At 49.1% G+C, this 16378-nt stretch overlaps 1 protein-coding gene across 1 annotated transcript in view; it reads right to left on the reverse strand.

Annotated features, from left to right (window-relative positions):
- Window positions 1-8076: 8076 nt before the first annotated feature.
- Window positions 8077-16378, reverse strand: part of ZC3H4 (zinc finger CCCH-type containing 4) — a 30380-nt gene continuing 22078 nt past the window's right edge. The window contains exons 10-14 of the mRNA XM_075016647.1: window positions 16143-16252; window positions 15076-15437; window positions 14025-14377; window positions 11356-11607; window positions 8077-10381 (exon numbers count right to left, since the gene is read on the reverse strand). Of these exons, the coding sequence (XP_074872748.1) occupies window positions 8889-10381; window positions 11356-11607; window positions 14025-14377; window positions 15076-15437; window positions 16143-16252 (2570 nt within the window). The 3' untranslated portion in view covers window positions 8077-8888. The remainder of the gene's footprint in view (window positions 10382-11355; window positions 11608-14024; window positions 14378-15075; window positions 15438-16142; window positions 16253-16378) is intronic.

Below are 16378 nucleotides of genomic sequence, written 5' to 3' on the forward strand. Positions count from 1 at the left end.
TGGGCATAGGTGAAACCCAGGAGCTTGTTGTGGAGACAGACGGGGTGAGTTGTTTGGGGGAGCTCTTGAGGAAGAAAATTTCCCTGAAACTTTTCCTGACCCATCTGTGGGGACTGCAGAACATGGGAGTGAGGTGAAGGAGACTGAACCCGAAAGGTGCTTGTCTGTGAGAGCCAGAGCAGCCCTTTGCCTGTGGAGAAGTTTGTTTCAGCTCCTGATGGCCAGGACCTGCATGAGTGTGAAACCACTGGCTGTGCTCTGCAAGGGTCCAAAGCAGGCAGGGTAAAAGTCTCTCAGGAATTGGAAGTTGGTCCAAGTAAAGTGAAAACTATCAGGTAGTGTGAGCGGCCCTGTGATAACCAAGTGAAACGGCTGCACAGTCAATCTCTGTGGGTTGCAGGAGAGGCCCAGCAATTCCCCATCTCCAGATGGTGGAAGCACTTACATTCTCATACTGGACTCCACTTCTGATTCCATGGGGAAGCAGAAGCTGGAAGTGGAAGGACAAAGGTGCCATGGGCCAGAAAGGGATAAACAGGGATTCCTTCATGTGGAGTCTGTGTCTGGGACTCACAAAACAACTTTCAGAAAGCAAAATCAAAACAAAAAGCAGTCAAGTAGCACTTTAAAGATGAGTCTTTAAGTAGTCTTTAAAGTGCTACTTGACTGCTTTCTGTTTTGATAAACTAGCACAGCTCCCTCTCTGTTTCAGAAAGCGGTTTGGTTTGCAAATTTCCAGCCTGGCTGTGAGGGGGAAGTCATCCTGATCAACAATAGCCCAGCACTTGTTAGAAGGGAGGGCACAGAGAGAGAGAGAGAGCAGATCAGATCTCTACCCCGCGGGGGCAAGAGAGAAGATTAGAACTTGATGGTGCTAAGAAAGGCCTCAGCCATTTAGTCCCAAAATAGCAGATTCTCAAGGAGGTTACACAAAGGTTGTGGTCTACCAAAGGGTAATGTAAATGTACAATTGCAATGGGTTTGTTCTGTTACTCACACTGACGGCTGTAACCAGTGGGTGCTGCTACCAAAAGCTGTAGAATTGTACCATGCACTGAATGTTTGGAAAGAGCCATGTCACATGATGACATTGATGTATAAACATGAATTGTGTGTTGAAGGAGTTTGTAATTCTGAAATGTCACCGTTGTGCCCTGTAACTAGTCTTGCAACCTCTCACATGAGACGGAACGTGCCAAACCTATTGTGTGGCATGGAAGGGGAAACTGAGGCACACAACCATTTTGGTGGTCTGGCTAAATGCCAAGGGTAGAAGCATTTGTACCTTCCTTTACTGGACTGTAACGGAATTCCACACATTTGCTGCAGCAGCTGTATGGGCTCTGCCTGCCCGACCTGAGAACGTGGCTGATGGACCAGAGACTGAAGCAGGGAGTCCAGCCAACCCGAGGGAACTAAGGGACTTGCCCAGCTGCATCACATGAAAGGGGCCAATGCCAAGCTCCGGATGTGGCGCCTCCCCCGGAAGGATTATGACATGGAAGTGGTACATATCGAGGGGAGCACTGAGGGTACAGCTGATGCCCTATCATGCGGGGAGGGCCCCAAACTTCCCCAGGTCACCGGCTGAGTGACTCCACTCAATTTGGTCTGGAAGGGGGGAGAGATGTGATGGAGTGGGGGATACATGAGTGTCCGTGTGTGTCTCACAGAGGGTGGGGGGCTACTGCTGGGGGTAACCTGGTGACCAGGTGACACCTCTGTGCTGCAGACAAAGGGGGAGGTGGAGCCTGAGGGGTTTGAATTGGAACTGGGAGTTGGGCAGCGGTGAGTCTGGGCTGGGAGAGAGAGAGAGAAACAAAGGAGGGGGCCAGGCCCCGGCTCTGGGGGCCCCTCGGGGCCTCCTCTCCCCAGCATGGATTGGACTGGCTGTCTCTGCCAGCTGCACTGACTCCTCTGTACGACGCTGTGTCCTGTCGGCCAATAAACCTGCCATTCTCCTGCTGAGTGAGAGTCACTCCTGCCTATGGACAGGGTGCAGAGCCTGGGGACCCCTGAACTCCATCACAACGGGTCCCTGAGCTGGGCCCTGGTGCCTTCCTCCCTGTGCAGCCAGCCCGGACTGACCACCTCTTAACTGCCCAGCTCCAACTCAGACTGGCCAGGCCCCTGCGCCTGCCTGTGTCCTGTTGCCTAGGTTACAAAGGCCATGGAGGCTCATTGTATGTGTGAGAAGTCATCATACCGAAACTCCCACCACCATTAGGCACTGATGCTGTGCCTAGGGAAACCGAGGCACCACCTGGTGTTACTACAGGACAGTAGGAAACACATGCAATCGAACCAGGGGAATCAAACCCTCACACGTCCATGGGGTCACACCTGGCACAGATGTTAAGCTGATGGGCAGAGGCAACCCATTTAGGGGGTGCACTGGCCAACTGCCCCTTCCCCACCCCTGCCTCTTCCCATGGAAGCGCCACATGACTTATAGTGAGTACGGGGGCAGCTCCCCCTTCCAGTGGAGTGGCGCAGCTGCTGCGGGGTAGGGGCACGACTGCTCTCATATTCATTGGAAGTGGCGCTCAGGGAGAGCGCAGGAGTGTGATGCAGGGATGTGTACGTGGCCGCTGGTCTACAATTCCCTGAGGTTATCTTAATTCCCTTCCTATAGACGGGCGCTGTATTTGCCCTCTTCCAGTCTTCTGGAATCTCTCCCGACGTCCATGGCTTTTCCGAGATGACAGCTAATGGCTCACATACCTCCTCTGTCAGCACCTTGAGTACTCCAGGACGTATTTCATCAGGCCCTGGTGACTTGAAGACATCTAAGTCTCTAAGTAATTCTAAAACTTGTTCCTTTTTCAACTTCTAAACCTACTGCACTTCCACTAGCAGCCACTGTATTGGACCCCCAGACACAACCAACCTTCTTGGTGAAAACCAGATTACTCTATTTGGTTCTCTGTGCCTTAAATATTGAGTCTGTTCTGGTCTGGCGATGGTCTGAACAAGTGGGTCTGTCCCACAAAAGCTCCTCACCTAGTAAATCATTTTGTTAGTCTTTAAAGTGCTACTGGACTGCTTTCTGTTTTGCTAGTACAGAGACTAGCACGGCTCCCTCTCTGTCACTACAAAACAAAGAAGTCAGTAAGCTCCTCTGCCATTTCCATGTTTTCTGTCATTGTTTCTCCCTCTTCACTGACCCATGGGTCTACCCTGTCCTTGCTCTTCCTCTTGCTTCTAATGTATTTGTAGTATGTTTTCTTGTTTCCCTTTATGTGTCTTGCTAGACTGAGCTCATTTTGTGTCTTCGTCTTTCGAATTTTGCCCTTACTTGTGTTATTGGGTGTATTCATCCTTTGTACACTGATCTCGTTGCCACTTTTTACTCACTTCCGTTTTGATTTTTACACCTTTCGAGATCTCCTGGTTGACCCAGGCTGCTCTCTTGGCACCCTGTCTTTCCTGCACAGTGGACTTGTTTTCTTGGGCCCTAAATAACATCCCTTTGAAAAACTGCCCTCCCTTGTCCAGTTCTCTCACATATGTCTAGGGCCCTACTGAATTCATGGTCCATTTTGGTCAATTCCATGGTCATAATATTTTTAAAATCACACATTTCCTGGTTTCAATGTGATAATTGTAAGGTCCTGCCCCAGGAAGGAGTTGTGCGTGGCTGTTTGTCTGCCTGGGTTATCAACAGGGTGTTACCCTTACTTCTGCACTGCTGCTGGTGTGGTGCTTCCTTCAGAGCTGAGCAGTTGGAGATCAGCAGCTGTTGGCCAGGAGGCCAGATCTGGAGGCCGACCACTGCCAGCTGCCGTGTAGAAATAAGGATGGCCTGGCATGGGACTGCCATGGTGGTGCTACAGTCAGAGCTGGGCTCCCATTTAACAGCTGCCACTCTCCAGCCCCCCCAGCTCTGAAGGCAGAAGTAGGGGCAGCCACATCATGACCTTCTCATATAAACTTGTGATCCTCTCCCCCAGCTCCCTTTTGCGGCAGGACCCTCGTTTGAGAAATGCATGTCTCAGCCGTGAGACATGCACAGCGTAAACCCAAAGCAGAAGAGATTTCAAGGTCTATGAAGCATTTTGCAGCTGTGAACTTGGGAGGCCTCCAAACATTTCATGCATTGACATTTCCACATATCCCCTAAGAAAACTCTCCCAGAGCGTCGCTGTCTGGCTTCCTGGTCCTTTATCAGTCCTGCATTATACTAGCTCCTCCAGAGCAGACACAAAAATTTCTCTCTACCCACCCTGCCTCGCACGTCCCATCCTGGCCACATCTGTACTCGGCTTCCTGCTTCACCAAACACTTCTGACAACGGGCCATAATTGCTGAGCACCACGGAGGCTCATCTCACAGGGTTGCAGACGCTCTGTGGCCGAAGCCTCACAGCTCAGCTTAAGGAAGGACAGGGCAGGATGCTGGACTGGGGCTCAGGACACCTGGGTTCAAGTCCTGGTTGTCACATCAAGTCACTGACTCCAATTGGTGCACGGATTCCCTGATACCTCTTGGGGGAGAGGGTAAAGTGCCTGGTTGTGAGGTGTGCAGAGCAGAGATCTACAAATGCTTGGGCAGGCAGCAAAGCCACTTTCTCTTAGGAACTCCTGATAACACAATCAATCCATTTAACAAGGGATGTCAAGTCTCATTTAGTTAGTTAACCAGTTAAAGGTTAAGTTGCATAGACCAGGGCTGCTCTGGTTGCACCAGAGCGCCCACACCCCACCCGCACCAGGCCCCCCCCGAGGGACAGGACACTGCTCCAGACCCCACCAGGTAATCGTTAATCCATGCAGGGTGAGGCGTACTGGTTAACTGTTCACAGCCCTGCTTCTAACTTGTGGTTCTTTCTGTACCGTCACCAGCAATCCAATAGTCACATCCGGGATTACTGCTCCCTAAACAACATTAGGTGCCTGAATAGACTGGGATTAAAGAGAGACTGGAAACATATCTGTAAACTGTGTGCCCTGTGGGACACAGAAATAGCAAGATGGGCTGTACGTCTCCATGCCATCGTTCACACTGTAAACCAGCCCTGCCCCAAACAGGCACAGCTCTAAAATGGGATTTTTAACTCTCCTATGAAAACAAAGCACTTTGTGGCTTTAATTTGTAAAGAGCTAGCAGGGAGAATTGCTAAACAAACACAAATTAAGTTAACCCATGCTTAAGGCCAGCAGTATGGACAGCTGTCATGGGCCCCAGGGCAAGGTGGGTCTGGCTCCATGCCCCAGAACAGATGAGGCCAAGAGTGGATTAGGCAGAGTTCTCAGTACTGCCTGGTTCGTGATGCTGGGCCTCCCCCTTTCTCTTTCAGCCATGCACAGCCAGAACAGAGCTGCCACGGCATTTCAAAGGGGCCTGGAGCTCCAGATGTCAATGAAGCAGCAGTGGCAGCTAGCACTCTGGGCCCCTTTAAAATGCCAAGCCCTGGGACAACTTCCCCCTTTGTTCTCCCTACCCCACCCCCAACCCCCGTCAGCAGGGCTTGCTTCAGCCAAATGAAACGGAAGCCTTTAAAATATGTGCATCCTTTAATGGCAGTAATACAACTGTAGAGGATTAAAGAGGTCACAGGAGAAACAGAGATGACTTTCTGGAAGACAAAATGTGCAATAAAAAAGGAAAAAAACACAAAGCCATGCAAGGAAACATTGTAAAAATACCAATCCAGTATATACATATTTGCATCAACAACTTCAATTCTGAAATAGTATTTACAGTTTATTACAATCTCAATTAGAGCACTAGTTTTTCTTTTAAAGCTCTGGCAGATGGAAAAACAACAATAGATTAAAGACTGGTGATGTTTTCCATTACAGTGAACAGATTCCAAAGTACAGCATCATCTGTTTTCATATTGTGGACAGGGTTCAGTAAGGGTTCTTTTAAAGGTATGTTACAAATGTTTAGGGGTATGTTACAAATGCCACTGACTTTACATCCTGCTAACTAAAAGCAACCTTGCTGGGCAGAAAATGACACAAATGATGTATTTCACTCCTCTCTTTTTTGTTATACTGATACCAGCCAAACTCCAAAACAACAAATTCATGTTACACTTCACTGCAGGTTAAGAGCTGAGGCTAGAAAAAGAGAAAATATGAGTAAACAACTACAACTGCACTACCTGCCACACCAACACCCCACCAATTCTCTGACCACTAGTAAACCCTGTCAGGGAGAGAGACAAGCAGAAACCATAATAGGAGTGTCAAATTTCCATTGGACATGCAGATATTGAATAGATCAGGACAATCCAGTGGCTTGGGAGTTTTCTGCAATCCAGGTGGGTAGAGAGAGATTGTTTAGGGTAAGTTTGGTACATCCTTTTGCCTCTCATTAAAGTGGGGCTCAGAAAGAAGTTTAAAAAAAAAAGCACTCCCAGAGAAGAATTAAATTAACACCAAACATAAATGCAAAACTTTAGAACCCAGCCTCTTCTCAGTGGAGAAGGGTTGATCTTGGCATTATTAATTTTGGCCAAAGAACACCAATTATCTGAAGAACTCTTCCAACACAAAAGTGCTTTGAAGTCGCTATTCCACTGTGGGACAATTCCTCTTGCCAGCCATGCTGGCAGCCACCGCCCTGAGAAATGCTTTTCCTCCCACACACTACTTCTGCAGACACCAGTCAGAGAGAAGCCACTTTGACATGATGCAAAGGATGAACTCTCAAGCCAGAGAGATACAGGTGCTTGGGCAATATTTTGCAATAAAACTTGAAATCTCTCACACAGCCAGAAAAAGGGACCACTTCAAGTGAAAAATATCCAGAGCCAGGGTGCTAAGCTGCCTCTTTTGGTGGTCGGTCAGCTGGGATAGCTGGCACCAGATCCTCACTTAGGCCGGAGCACAGATCTGGGGAAGGAGAGGTGTGACACCCACACTGGTCCTTTAAAACACTCACCATCACCACGTATTTGGCCTCTCTGACAAAAAGTTCTGGCTCGTGTGAGACAAAAGTGCTATACTCTGTTCACACTTTTCCTACTAGTACCACCTGGTTACAAGTGTAAAGAACACATCTGGCTCAATCATGGTTTTCAAACTGTTAAATATTTTAAACTTACTTTCCATTATTTCACAAGAGCTGATACTGCATGTTGGTCATGTACATTGTACAGATCCATGTCTTAACATATGGCTAAAAAGGTGCAAGGGTTTTCACTTTTCCTTGGTGACTTTATGCTTTAAAGACACTTTGCATAAAATGTCTCTCTCTTCCAATACTTGTGAGCATATTTGCTACAGGCTTTGTCAGCCAAATACTTGCGAGTGGGAGATACTGCTACAAAGGGCAGAATCCAGCTACTTTCACAGTGATTCTGTCACTGAAATACCAAGAACTAGGGGTAGGACACACCTTGACAATGAGTAAACAGAGGCTACCCAGAAGAGTATGGAAAGAAGAAAAAAATATTACTACATTTTCATCATCAAAGGCAAAAATAATTTTGTCTTTCCAGCACATAGATTTAAAACAAGCCGGACTTCTGACAACAGCCCTTTTGACCAATACCAAGAGGCAGCCTAACAAAGATCTAACATGCATACTTGAGACAACTGTGGTCTGAGGGATGACCAGGACAACGTAAGGCCTTGACTCATCTGATGGAAGGGTTTTATAAACCTGCTGCCTACCACTTTTGCCCTCTGAACCATCCTGTAGCAAGATCACCCCAGATCTTTCGTCCCTCAACAACCACATTCATAACCACAGACTCTATAGTATCCTGTTCGTATTCTGAAAATCTTGATGGTCTATCACTCCTGCTCCTTCCCCTGTGGCTGCTTTTCCTTGGAAACACTGGAAACAGTTCATCTCACTCAGTTCTTCCAGCTACATGTTTCTTTCTAAGCACAGAATGAAACAGAAAAAAGTATTCTGCACCTAACATGGCTTTCCCATCTTTTCCAAAGAACGGCCTTGCTTTGTAATGTGGCGCTCAACGACAAAACTGCACCTTGAAATACACTGCATGCAGACTTTACCTGTCCCATCTGGGTGGAGGTGAATTTTGCCCCTGGGGTGACTATCTAGAGAAAACTCTCAGAATACGAGTTTGTGTTTATGGAAAAACCCTCTGTACGCAAAATACATACAAGTGAAATCTGATTGAGATTAATAATTTAATTTCCATAATACAACCTTTTTTTTTGGTAGACTGCACAATTTTTTTGGGATGCAAATACTCCATTGCCCTCCGTGGGTGATCTTGGGAATCCAAGTCCTGTTACAGCACAGATAGATTTTACAACTAAACATCCTCCAGGAAATGACATAAAATATTTACTTAAAACAAAAGCAAACCCCCAAAATTACAGAAATAATCCCACATGGTTATGCTTCCATGGTCATTCTGTTCGCAGTACGAGAATTTTAAAAAAGACTATGATACAAATACTTCAGTTAGTTACGCTTTAGAAGTAAACACACATTCTACTGATCTGCATGGCTCAGCTCTAGTCTGCTGAGCAATACGTAGGGACCCTCTGTCATCCAGTCTGTCTCAGCCCTTGTGCTGAATGCAGTATGGGGAGATGTCCGGCTGCGGACACAGCCCGAGAGAGAGGACCAAAGGGTGGTGTGACAGGTCCGCCACAGCTTCCCAAGGAGATTTCAGACAATTCACTATTTTCCAAGAACGATTTCAATTGCATTGTGAAAGAAAGCGCTGCAACAACTGGGGTAGTCAAACAAAATGCTGGTTATTACTGCACAAGGATACTCTGATTATTCATTTAAAATGCATCTTTGAGACTATATATTACAGCACGGATCAGAACCAAAATGATTTATATACAAGTTATGTAGCTGAAGTGAGCACTAATGGAATAAAAAACGTTACCAACACTGTGTGCTGCTATTCAATACATGGACACAAGGTCAGTCCTTTAATACTACTGGCAGAATGGTGAAGCTGTGGGGTCAAAGCCCTTAAAAACATCTTTCAGAGACCCAGCGTCCTGCTGCTCGCTCTCTTGGGCAGGACTGTTCCCTGCAAAGGGGCTGCCTGAGCCAGATTTTGTGGTCTGCTTAACCATGCCATAGACGGAGGGCACAGGGAGGTTATGAACCCCTGGCTGAGGTGCAGTCTCCTGGGCAGGTGCAGAGGTGGCAGCAGAGGCCTTGGGACGTGGCCTGTTATAGCTATTGTACCTGTCTGTTGCAAGCTCAGCACTTGCCTTCTCACCCTCGGGCTGATCCAAAGCAGACTTGCGCACAAACAGAGGCTCTTTGGCCTTGGTGGCGCCCTTGCTAGCCTCTGGGCCTTTCAATGATGCATTCCCTTCGCTGGGAGATTCTGTGGCTTTGCCACCTGAACTTGGAGTCCTGGGGTCATACAGGCTAATCCCACTGAGCACATTGCTTTGGCTACTGCCTTTGCTTAGTCCCCCAGCTGTCAGCAGCCTGGGGTCATAGGGAGCAATGGTGGGAGCAGACTCACTGCTGGACATGCCAGCAGCTGGTGGCTGTGCTGACTCCAGCGGTTTAGTGGCTCTGGCTGCTGCTGGCTCTGCTGGTTTCTGCAGCCTGGGATCAGCTGGTGCTTTGCGCATCCGAGGGTCACTGGGCTTATCGCTCTGGCCAGGTCCTGCACTGCCAGTTGCATTCACAGTCTTTAATATTCTTGACAACAACTCAAAGTCAGGGACATTGGTGCCAGAACCAGTGGCTGGTTCTGCCTGAGCTGCTGCCCCTCGCTGTCGGGGGTCAGCCAGGCCTGTATTCTGGGGCCTGTTAAGTCGTGGGTCAAGGGCAGGTAGTGACTGGAGAGCAGCTGGGACAGGAACAAATTCTTGCTTTGGGACAGGTAGTGGGATCAGATCCTCTGGGCTCCACAGGACCGTTCGGGCAAAGTTTGGCTTGTTTAAGACCACATCTTTTTTTATGTGGCTGAACTGCTGAAGCTGAGACCTGGGGTCTCTCAGAGCGTGGGCTGGCAGTGCATCTAAGGGGATATTGACCGGCTTGTCTCTTAGTGTTCTTTCCCCTTCCTCCTCGTCGGGCACCAAGGCAGCCTTCTGATTGGCAGCATTGCTGGAATGAGGCGCATCAGACTTCAGGGTGGGCGTTGGAATGTGTCGTGCTAGTCTGGGATCAGTGGGCCCTGTGTCTCCAGTGCTCAACGGACCACAAGGCTCAGCATTTCGAGACAGCCTGGGGTCCCGGAGCACTCGCGGATCGGCAGGCCGACTGCTCCCTGCCGGCAAGGCCTTCTGCAGGCGAGGGTCACTCACCCCTGGAGACGGGCCAATGCCGCCACTCATTTCGCCATGGGGTGGCTGGGCATGAGGCCTGCTTGAACTCTGCTGCCTTAGCGTTTTCAGTATGGAAGTGACGCTACTTCCGCCATCATCTTCATCACTGGAATACCAGTTACCAGTATCACCTGGAGATGAGGAGAAGAGTGTAAGCAAATAGCACAGTGTGTGTGAGGCAAGCTAACACAGGGCATTCGGTCCTGCCAGGGTCTGCAGCAACTGGTCTCACACTACGTAGCAGCTCCCTCAACCTGCTGGCAGCTCATAGAGCTGCAATGCTGGAAAGGAGGTTCCATGAACAGGTTCCCTCCCAACCTCACCAGATTACACTAGCTTTGCCCTTTCCTGGTTCTTTCAGGGCTGCTCTCATTCCTTTGGCATACTCTTTCCACTTTTCCTCCCCTCTTTCTTCCTTCATGAATTTCAGTGCCCCTCCCAGGCCCTTCTTGAGAAAGGAGTCTCTCAACTAGGGGTGGGGAGATTTATTGGCAAAAGGCGGGACGGCATGTTCCTCAGAAATCTGCAGTGTCCTCTGCTACAAAGCCAGGACCCTGATGAGTTATCGAGATACCCAGGAGCAGAGACTAGCTTCCCAGCTGCCACATGGGGCCTAGGCTGGCATCAAGCAGTCTGCTGAGATCATCATCTCTGTAACTCCTCTTTTGTTTCTAAGTTTTGTCATTTGTACAACTTTTGCCCAAGCGGGAGGCAGGAAGATATTCCCACAGGGTTTCTGCTGGGGGAATCAAACCCACAGGGTTGTCAGCTTGGAAATCAGGAAGGATTTTGGTCCCCTAGCACATCATAGTTCTCAGAGTGATGGGCCAGGCAAAGACCAGCTCTGGGTTAGCACTCTTATCTCTGTCACTGAGAGATCTGCAAGCACAGGAATATTGCAGACATAGTGGAAAGCAGTGACCAACTCCAGCCAACCGGAAGTGGTGCCACTGGACTCTGGGAGGAAACATGCTGAGGCCTCCTAAGCCAGGACATCAGGTTTGTCTGCTGCAGGGCACCCAGTAGTGTGTGTGTGGCTTGTGCAAGCAAGGGCATCCCTCATGGCCATGCCTCTGAATGAAGGACTTGGTGCTCTGCTACTTGCCTTCCTCATTCTCCCGCTCCTGCTTACTGCTCTCAGCCAGTCTCCGAGCCCTCTCCTCCTCTTCCTGCTGCTTTTGCTGGATCCTCAGGTAAAGGGCTCTCTGGGCAGATGGCAGGAAGTCAGGGATGTTGGCTGATGGTTTGTGTAACCCTGGAACTCCACCTTCACACAAGAAATCAGGCTCCAAGGACTGATCAGGGAAAAGATGCTCTCCTAGAGGTTCATCCATAGCTTCGTCATTGCCATAGTCCTCTGCCAGGGAAGGAACAGGGGAAACCTTCACAATCAAAGTACACTGCAGTAATTTCTCATACAGCTGCATATCACAAACTAGTCTCAAGAAAGTAGTAAAGAGAGACTTATGCCTGTGAAACCAACTAGCAGTTGAGCTTCGACAGGTGCAAGTTCTGCCTAGCTGCCCAAAAGAACTTGTAAACTGCTCACATATCAGTATGTTAAAACCATATTATTCGGAAAATATATTTACTGTTCAAGTCAACCAGCCACACTCAACTGGCCAAACTGCCATATGTGGCTAGTGTGTTGGACATCATGGTGTTAAGAACACGTTTGGTTAAATGAGACCAGTGGAGAAAGAACAGGTCTCATATTTAGAAAAGCTGTACACGCACAAATCCATGGGGCCAGGCCTAATGCAGCCAAGGGAATTGGCTGATGTGAGTGCAGAGCCACTGCCCATTATTTTTGAAAACTCACAGCTACTGTGGGAGCTCACAGGTAACTGGAGAAGGACAAATGTAGTGCCTGTTTTTAAAAAAGGGAAGAAGGAGAATTTGGGGAACTAAAGACTAATCAGCCTCGTGGCAGTCACTGAAGAAATCCTGGAGGGCATCCTCAAGGAATCCATTTTGAAGGACTTGGAGGAGAGGAAGATGATCAAGAATAGTCATGATGGATTCACAGAATCACAGGGCTGGAAGGGATCTCAGGAGGTCACCTAGTCCAGACCCCTGCTTCAAGCAGGATCAACCCCCACTAAGTCATCCCAGCCAGGACCTTGTCCAGCCAGGACTTATAAACCTCAAGGGAGGGAGAATCCACCACCTCTCTAGGCAACACATTCCAGTGCTTCACCACCCGCCTGGTGAAGTAGTTTTTCCTAATATCTAACTGACACCTCTCCCTCTTCAACTTCAGACCATTGCTCCTTGTTCTGCTACCTGACACCACTGAGAAACAGTTTCTCACCCTCCTTTTTAGAGCTCCCCTTCAGGAAGTTGAAGGCTGCTATTAAATCACCTCTAAGTCTTCTCTTCTGTAAACTAAACAAGCCCAAATCCCTCAGCCTATCCTCACAGGTCTTGTGCTCCAGACCCTTCATCATTTTTGTTGCCCTTCGCTGAACCTGCTCCAGCAAATCCACATCATTTTTATACTGGGCGGGCCCAAAACTGGACACAATATTCCAGATGTGGCCTCACCAGTGCCAATTCACCAAGGGCAAGTCGTGCCTGACCAGCCTGAGTGCTTTCTATAATGAGGTAACTGGCTCTGCAGACATGGGGAAGGCGGTGGATGTAATATACCTGGCCTGCAACAAAGTGTTAGCAAAGGATCCACAGTACCCTTGCCAGCAAGTTAAAGAAGTATGGTTGGGATAAATGATCTGTAAGGTGGACAGAAATCTGCCCAGATCATCAAGCTTAACAGGTAGTGACCAATGGCTTTATGTCTGGTGGGCGACCCGGAGGGGTCAGTTCTGGGGCCATCTTTATTAATGACCTGGATGAGGGGACGGATTGTACACTCAACAAACCTGCGGATGACACTAAACTAGGGGGAGAGGTTGGTACACTGGAGGGTCCAGGGAGACCAAGACAAATTGGAGGATTGGGCCAAAAGTAATCTGATGAGGTTCAAGAAGAAGTGCAGAGTCCTGCACTTGGGATAGAAGAATCCCAAGCACTGTTACAGGCTAGGGACCGACTGGCTCAGCAGCAGAGTAGCAGAAAAGGACCTGGGGATTACAGTGGATGAGAGGCTGGATATAAGTCAACAGTGTGTCCTGGTAGCCAAGACACCTACTAGCATATTGGGATGCATTAGTAGGAGCATTCCCAGCAGATCAAGGAAAGTGATTCTTTCCCTTTATCTGGCACTGGTGAGACGGTATCTGGAGTGTTGTGCCCAATTCTGGGCCCCCCAGTATAGAAAGGATGTGGGCAAATTGGAGAGAGTCCAGTGGAGAGCAAAAAAAAATGATTAAGGGGCTGGAGCACATGACCTATGAGGAGAGGCTGAGGGATTTGGGTTTATTTAGCCTACGGAAGAGTGGGGGGTGATTTGATAGCAGCCTTCAACTCCCTGAAGGGGGCTCTAAAGACGACAGAGAGAGGTTGTTCTCAGTGGTGGCAAATGGCAGAACAAGGAGGAATGGTCTCAAGGTGCAGTGGGAAAGGTGTAGGTTGGTTATTAGGAAAATCTATTTTTCTAAGAGGGTGGTGAAGCACTGCAATGGGCTCCCTAGGTAGGTGGTGGAATCTCCTTCCCTAGAAGCCAGTAAGTCCTGGCTTGACTTTGAAGGTGCTGGACCCAATAACCTCTAGAACTCTCTTCCAACCCTATGATTTCATGATTAAGCCAATGTGGCATCTTCCTGCACAAGAGCAACTCCTGTAATGCAGGGACAGCTGGTAAGAAGAATGTACCTGGGTCACCCATCATGCCAGGGTCCATGTCCAGGCCCTCTTGATGTTGGTAGAAGTTATCATAGAAGCTTTGAGCAGGTGGGATGGGGGGCATCATTCCAGAGTGTGGAGAATCATCCGGGCCATATGGCATCATAGGAGGCCCAGGACCCATTGGAGGTCCAGGATTCATCCCTGGACCCATAGGCATATCCGGGTGCATGTCAGGGTGCATGTCAGGATGCATATCGGGATGCATATCGGGATGCATGTCCAGATGCATGTCAGGGTGCATATCTGGGTGCATGGGACCTGGCATAGGCCCAGGTGGTCCACCAGGCCCAGGGAAGCGGGGAGGTGGTGGAACTGGGTGCCTGGAAGAGAACAGAAACTTGAGATGAATCCCATTTCCCTACATACAACAGGGCTTACAGCAGTGTCCTCCTGAGAACAGGAGAAAAAACCAGGGTGCTGCAAGCCCTGCTTCCTGCAGGAATGGACCAGGCCACTTTAATGCCCCCTCCCCCCACCAGTTAAAGCTTCACTTACGCCCAAAAGGCGGCTACTGCCCAGCTCTTTACTGCTGGTACCGTTACTTGGCAGAACCGTCCCCAGGACTTCTGTATGTTGGTACGAAATGGCAGCACATGCTGCATTCACATAGTTGGAGCGCTGCATGGCTAGGCTGCCACACCGTATGTGTAGTGTTCTGACTACACAGTCTCTGTGACTGCAGTAAGTGGCCAGTAGTACCCCATATGCAGTGAAACACAACACAGGTCACCCTGAATTGTGTCTAAAGGAGTCACAGAGCTTCTAAGACATATGTAGGGAGAATTTTACTACTACGCTAGCAGCACCATGAAATGTCAGTTAGTAACTAGGCTGCAAGTGGGAAGGTTTTGCTTGTGACTGAGTGAGACGGTGGATGAATTTTTGCTGTAAAATCCTCAGAGAGAAGGGCATGAATGATGACTTGTCAATGGCACATACCACCCCCATTCCTGTTCCTCCCTTGGAGCATTACTCTCTTGTACAGTCACGAGCAGCTGGAAGCGAGGGTCATGCTTACCGCACTCCTAGTTTCTCCGCTAGCTGCCCAGTGGGGCGTACTACTATCTCAAAGAGAGAAGGGATCTTCTTATACATGTCCTGTTGCTGCTGCAGCTGCTGTGGCGAGAGTGGCTCGTGTGGTGGAGGTGGCAGCTGCGGTGGCCCAGGTGGAGGCAGCGGGGGTGGCGGAGGAGGTGGTGGTCCTCCAGGAATTGGCCTGCTATTGGGAGAAGTTGGAGCTGGCGGTCCAGGAGGACGAGGGGGTGTAGGCAGCAGGCCCACTCCAGGGGGAGGTTTTGGTAACGGATTGATGCCCTGCTTCTTTAGCTCTTCAACTTCCTTCTCATCTTCTGCACCTGCTTCTGCATCATCAGCCAGCATCTGCGGGAGTGAGAGAAATGAGAGCTCAGCTCACCGGACTGCGAGGGGCAGGTCCTGGAGCGTGTGGAGAGAAAAGCCTCTTCTCTTGGACTACAGTGCAGCGTTAGTCGGCTGGAAAGGGCACAACCACACTGAGCCCTCACAAGGCTGCTCCCTCACAACCCCACCACACTCCAAACCACCAGTTTACTGGCAAGAAAAGGGAGCATCAGCCAGGAGTAAAGTGAAGACCAGCAGAACAGGCTTCGCCCAAGAGAACCTAGAAACTCAGCGATCTAGTTCGGGTCTGGCTGAAATCCAGGGGTTTACATGTTGTAACAACTCGTACACACAGACACATGCCCCAGTTCCCCCCAGTTACAGTGTCACCGAGGACCTAAGGACAGATGTTTTCAGCATTTATATTGCAGCAGCACAGAACTGAGAAATGGGTCAGACCTACTGGGTTATTCTTCTGCCAGCACAGACTTGTCTCATACTGTACATTAGATGAGTAGGTTAACAAACTGAAAGCGTCTCAGATGATGGGGTTTTGGTTTGCAGTGTCAGACCAGGCTCTCTGCACGTCCTTTCAAGAATTCCCCCTTGTCACCCCATCTTACAAACCCTTCTGTCTCCTTCCAGTGAAAGTCTCCCATGGGCAGTAAAAGCAACCAAGGTAAGAGCATGGCTTGGAAACAAACTCACATCAACATCCCCTTTTACCTTGTCCAGCAGTTCCCGCGTCTCGTCAGTGAGTGGCTCATGGGAAAACATGCACTCGTCCCCATTGATACAGTTCCCAGTGGTGTGGAACAGTTTACAAGGAAAGTCACGTACAGAGCATTAAGGAAAATAAAACGCCTTTTAGTAATTAATCAAAAATCCGGCAATGGGCAGACAGGGTTTCTAGCAATGCTGTACCAGTGGCTCTGATGGGGTTCATTCTTACTTGGCATGTA

This window comes from Carettochelys insculpta, chromosome 22, assembly GCF_033958435.1.
Source record: "Carettochelys insculpta isolate YL-2023 chromosome 22, ASM3395843v1, whole genome shotgun sequence".
In the NCBI taxonomy this organism is placed as follows: Eukaryota; Metazoa; Chordata; order Testudines; family Carettochelyidae; genus Carettochelys; species Carettochelys insculpta.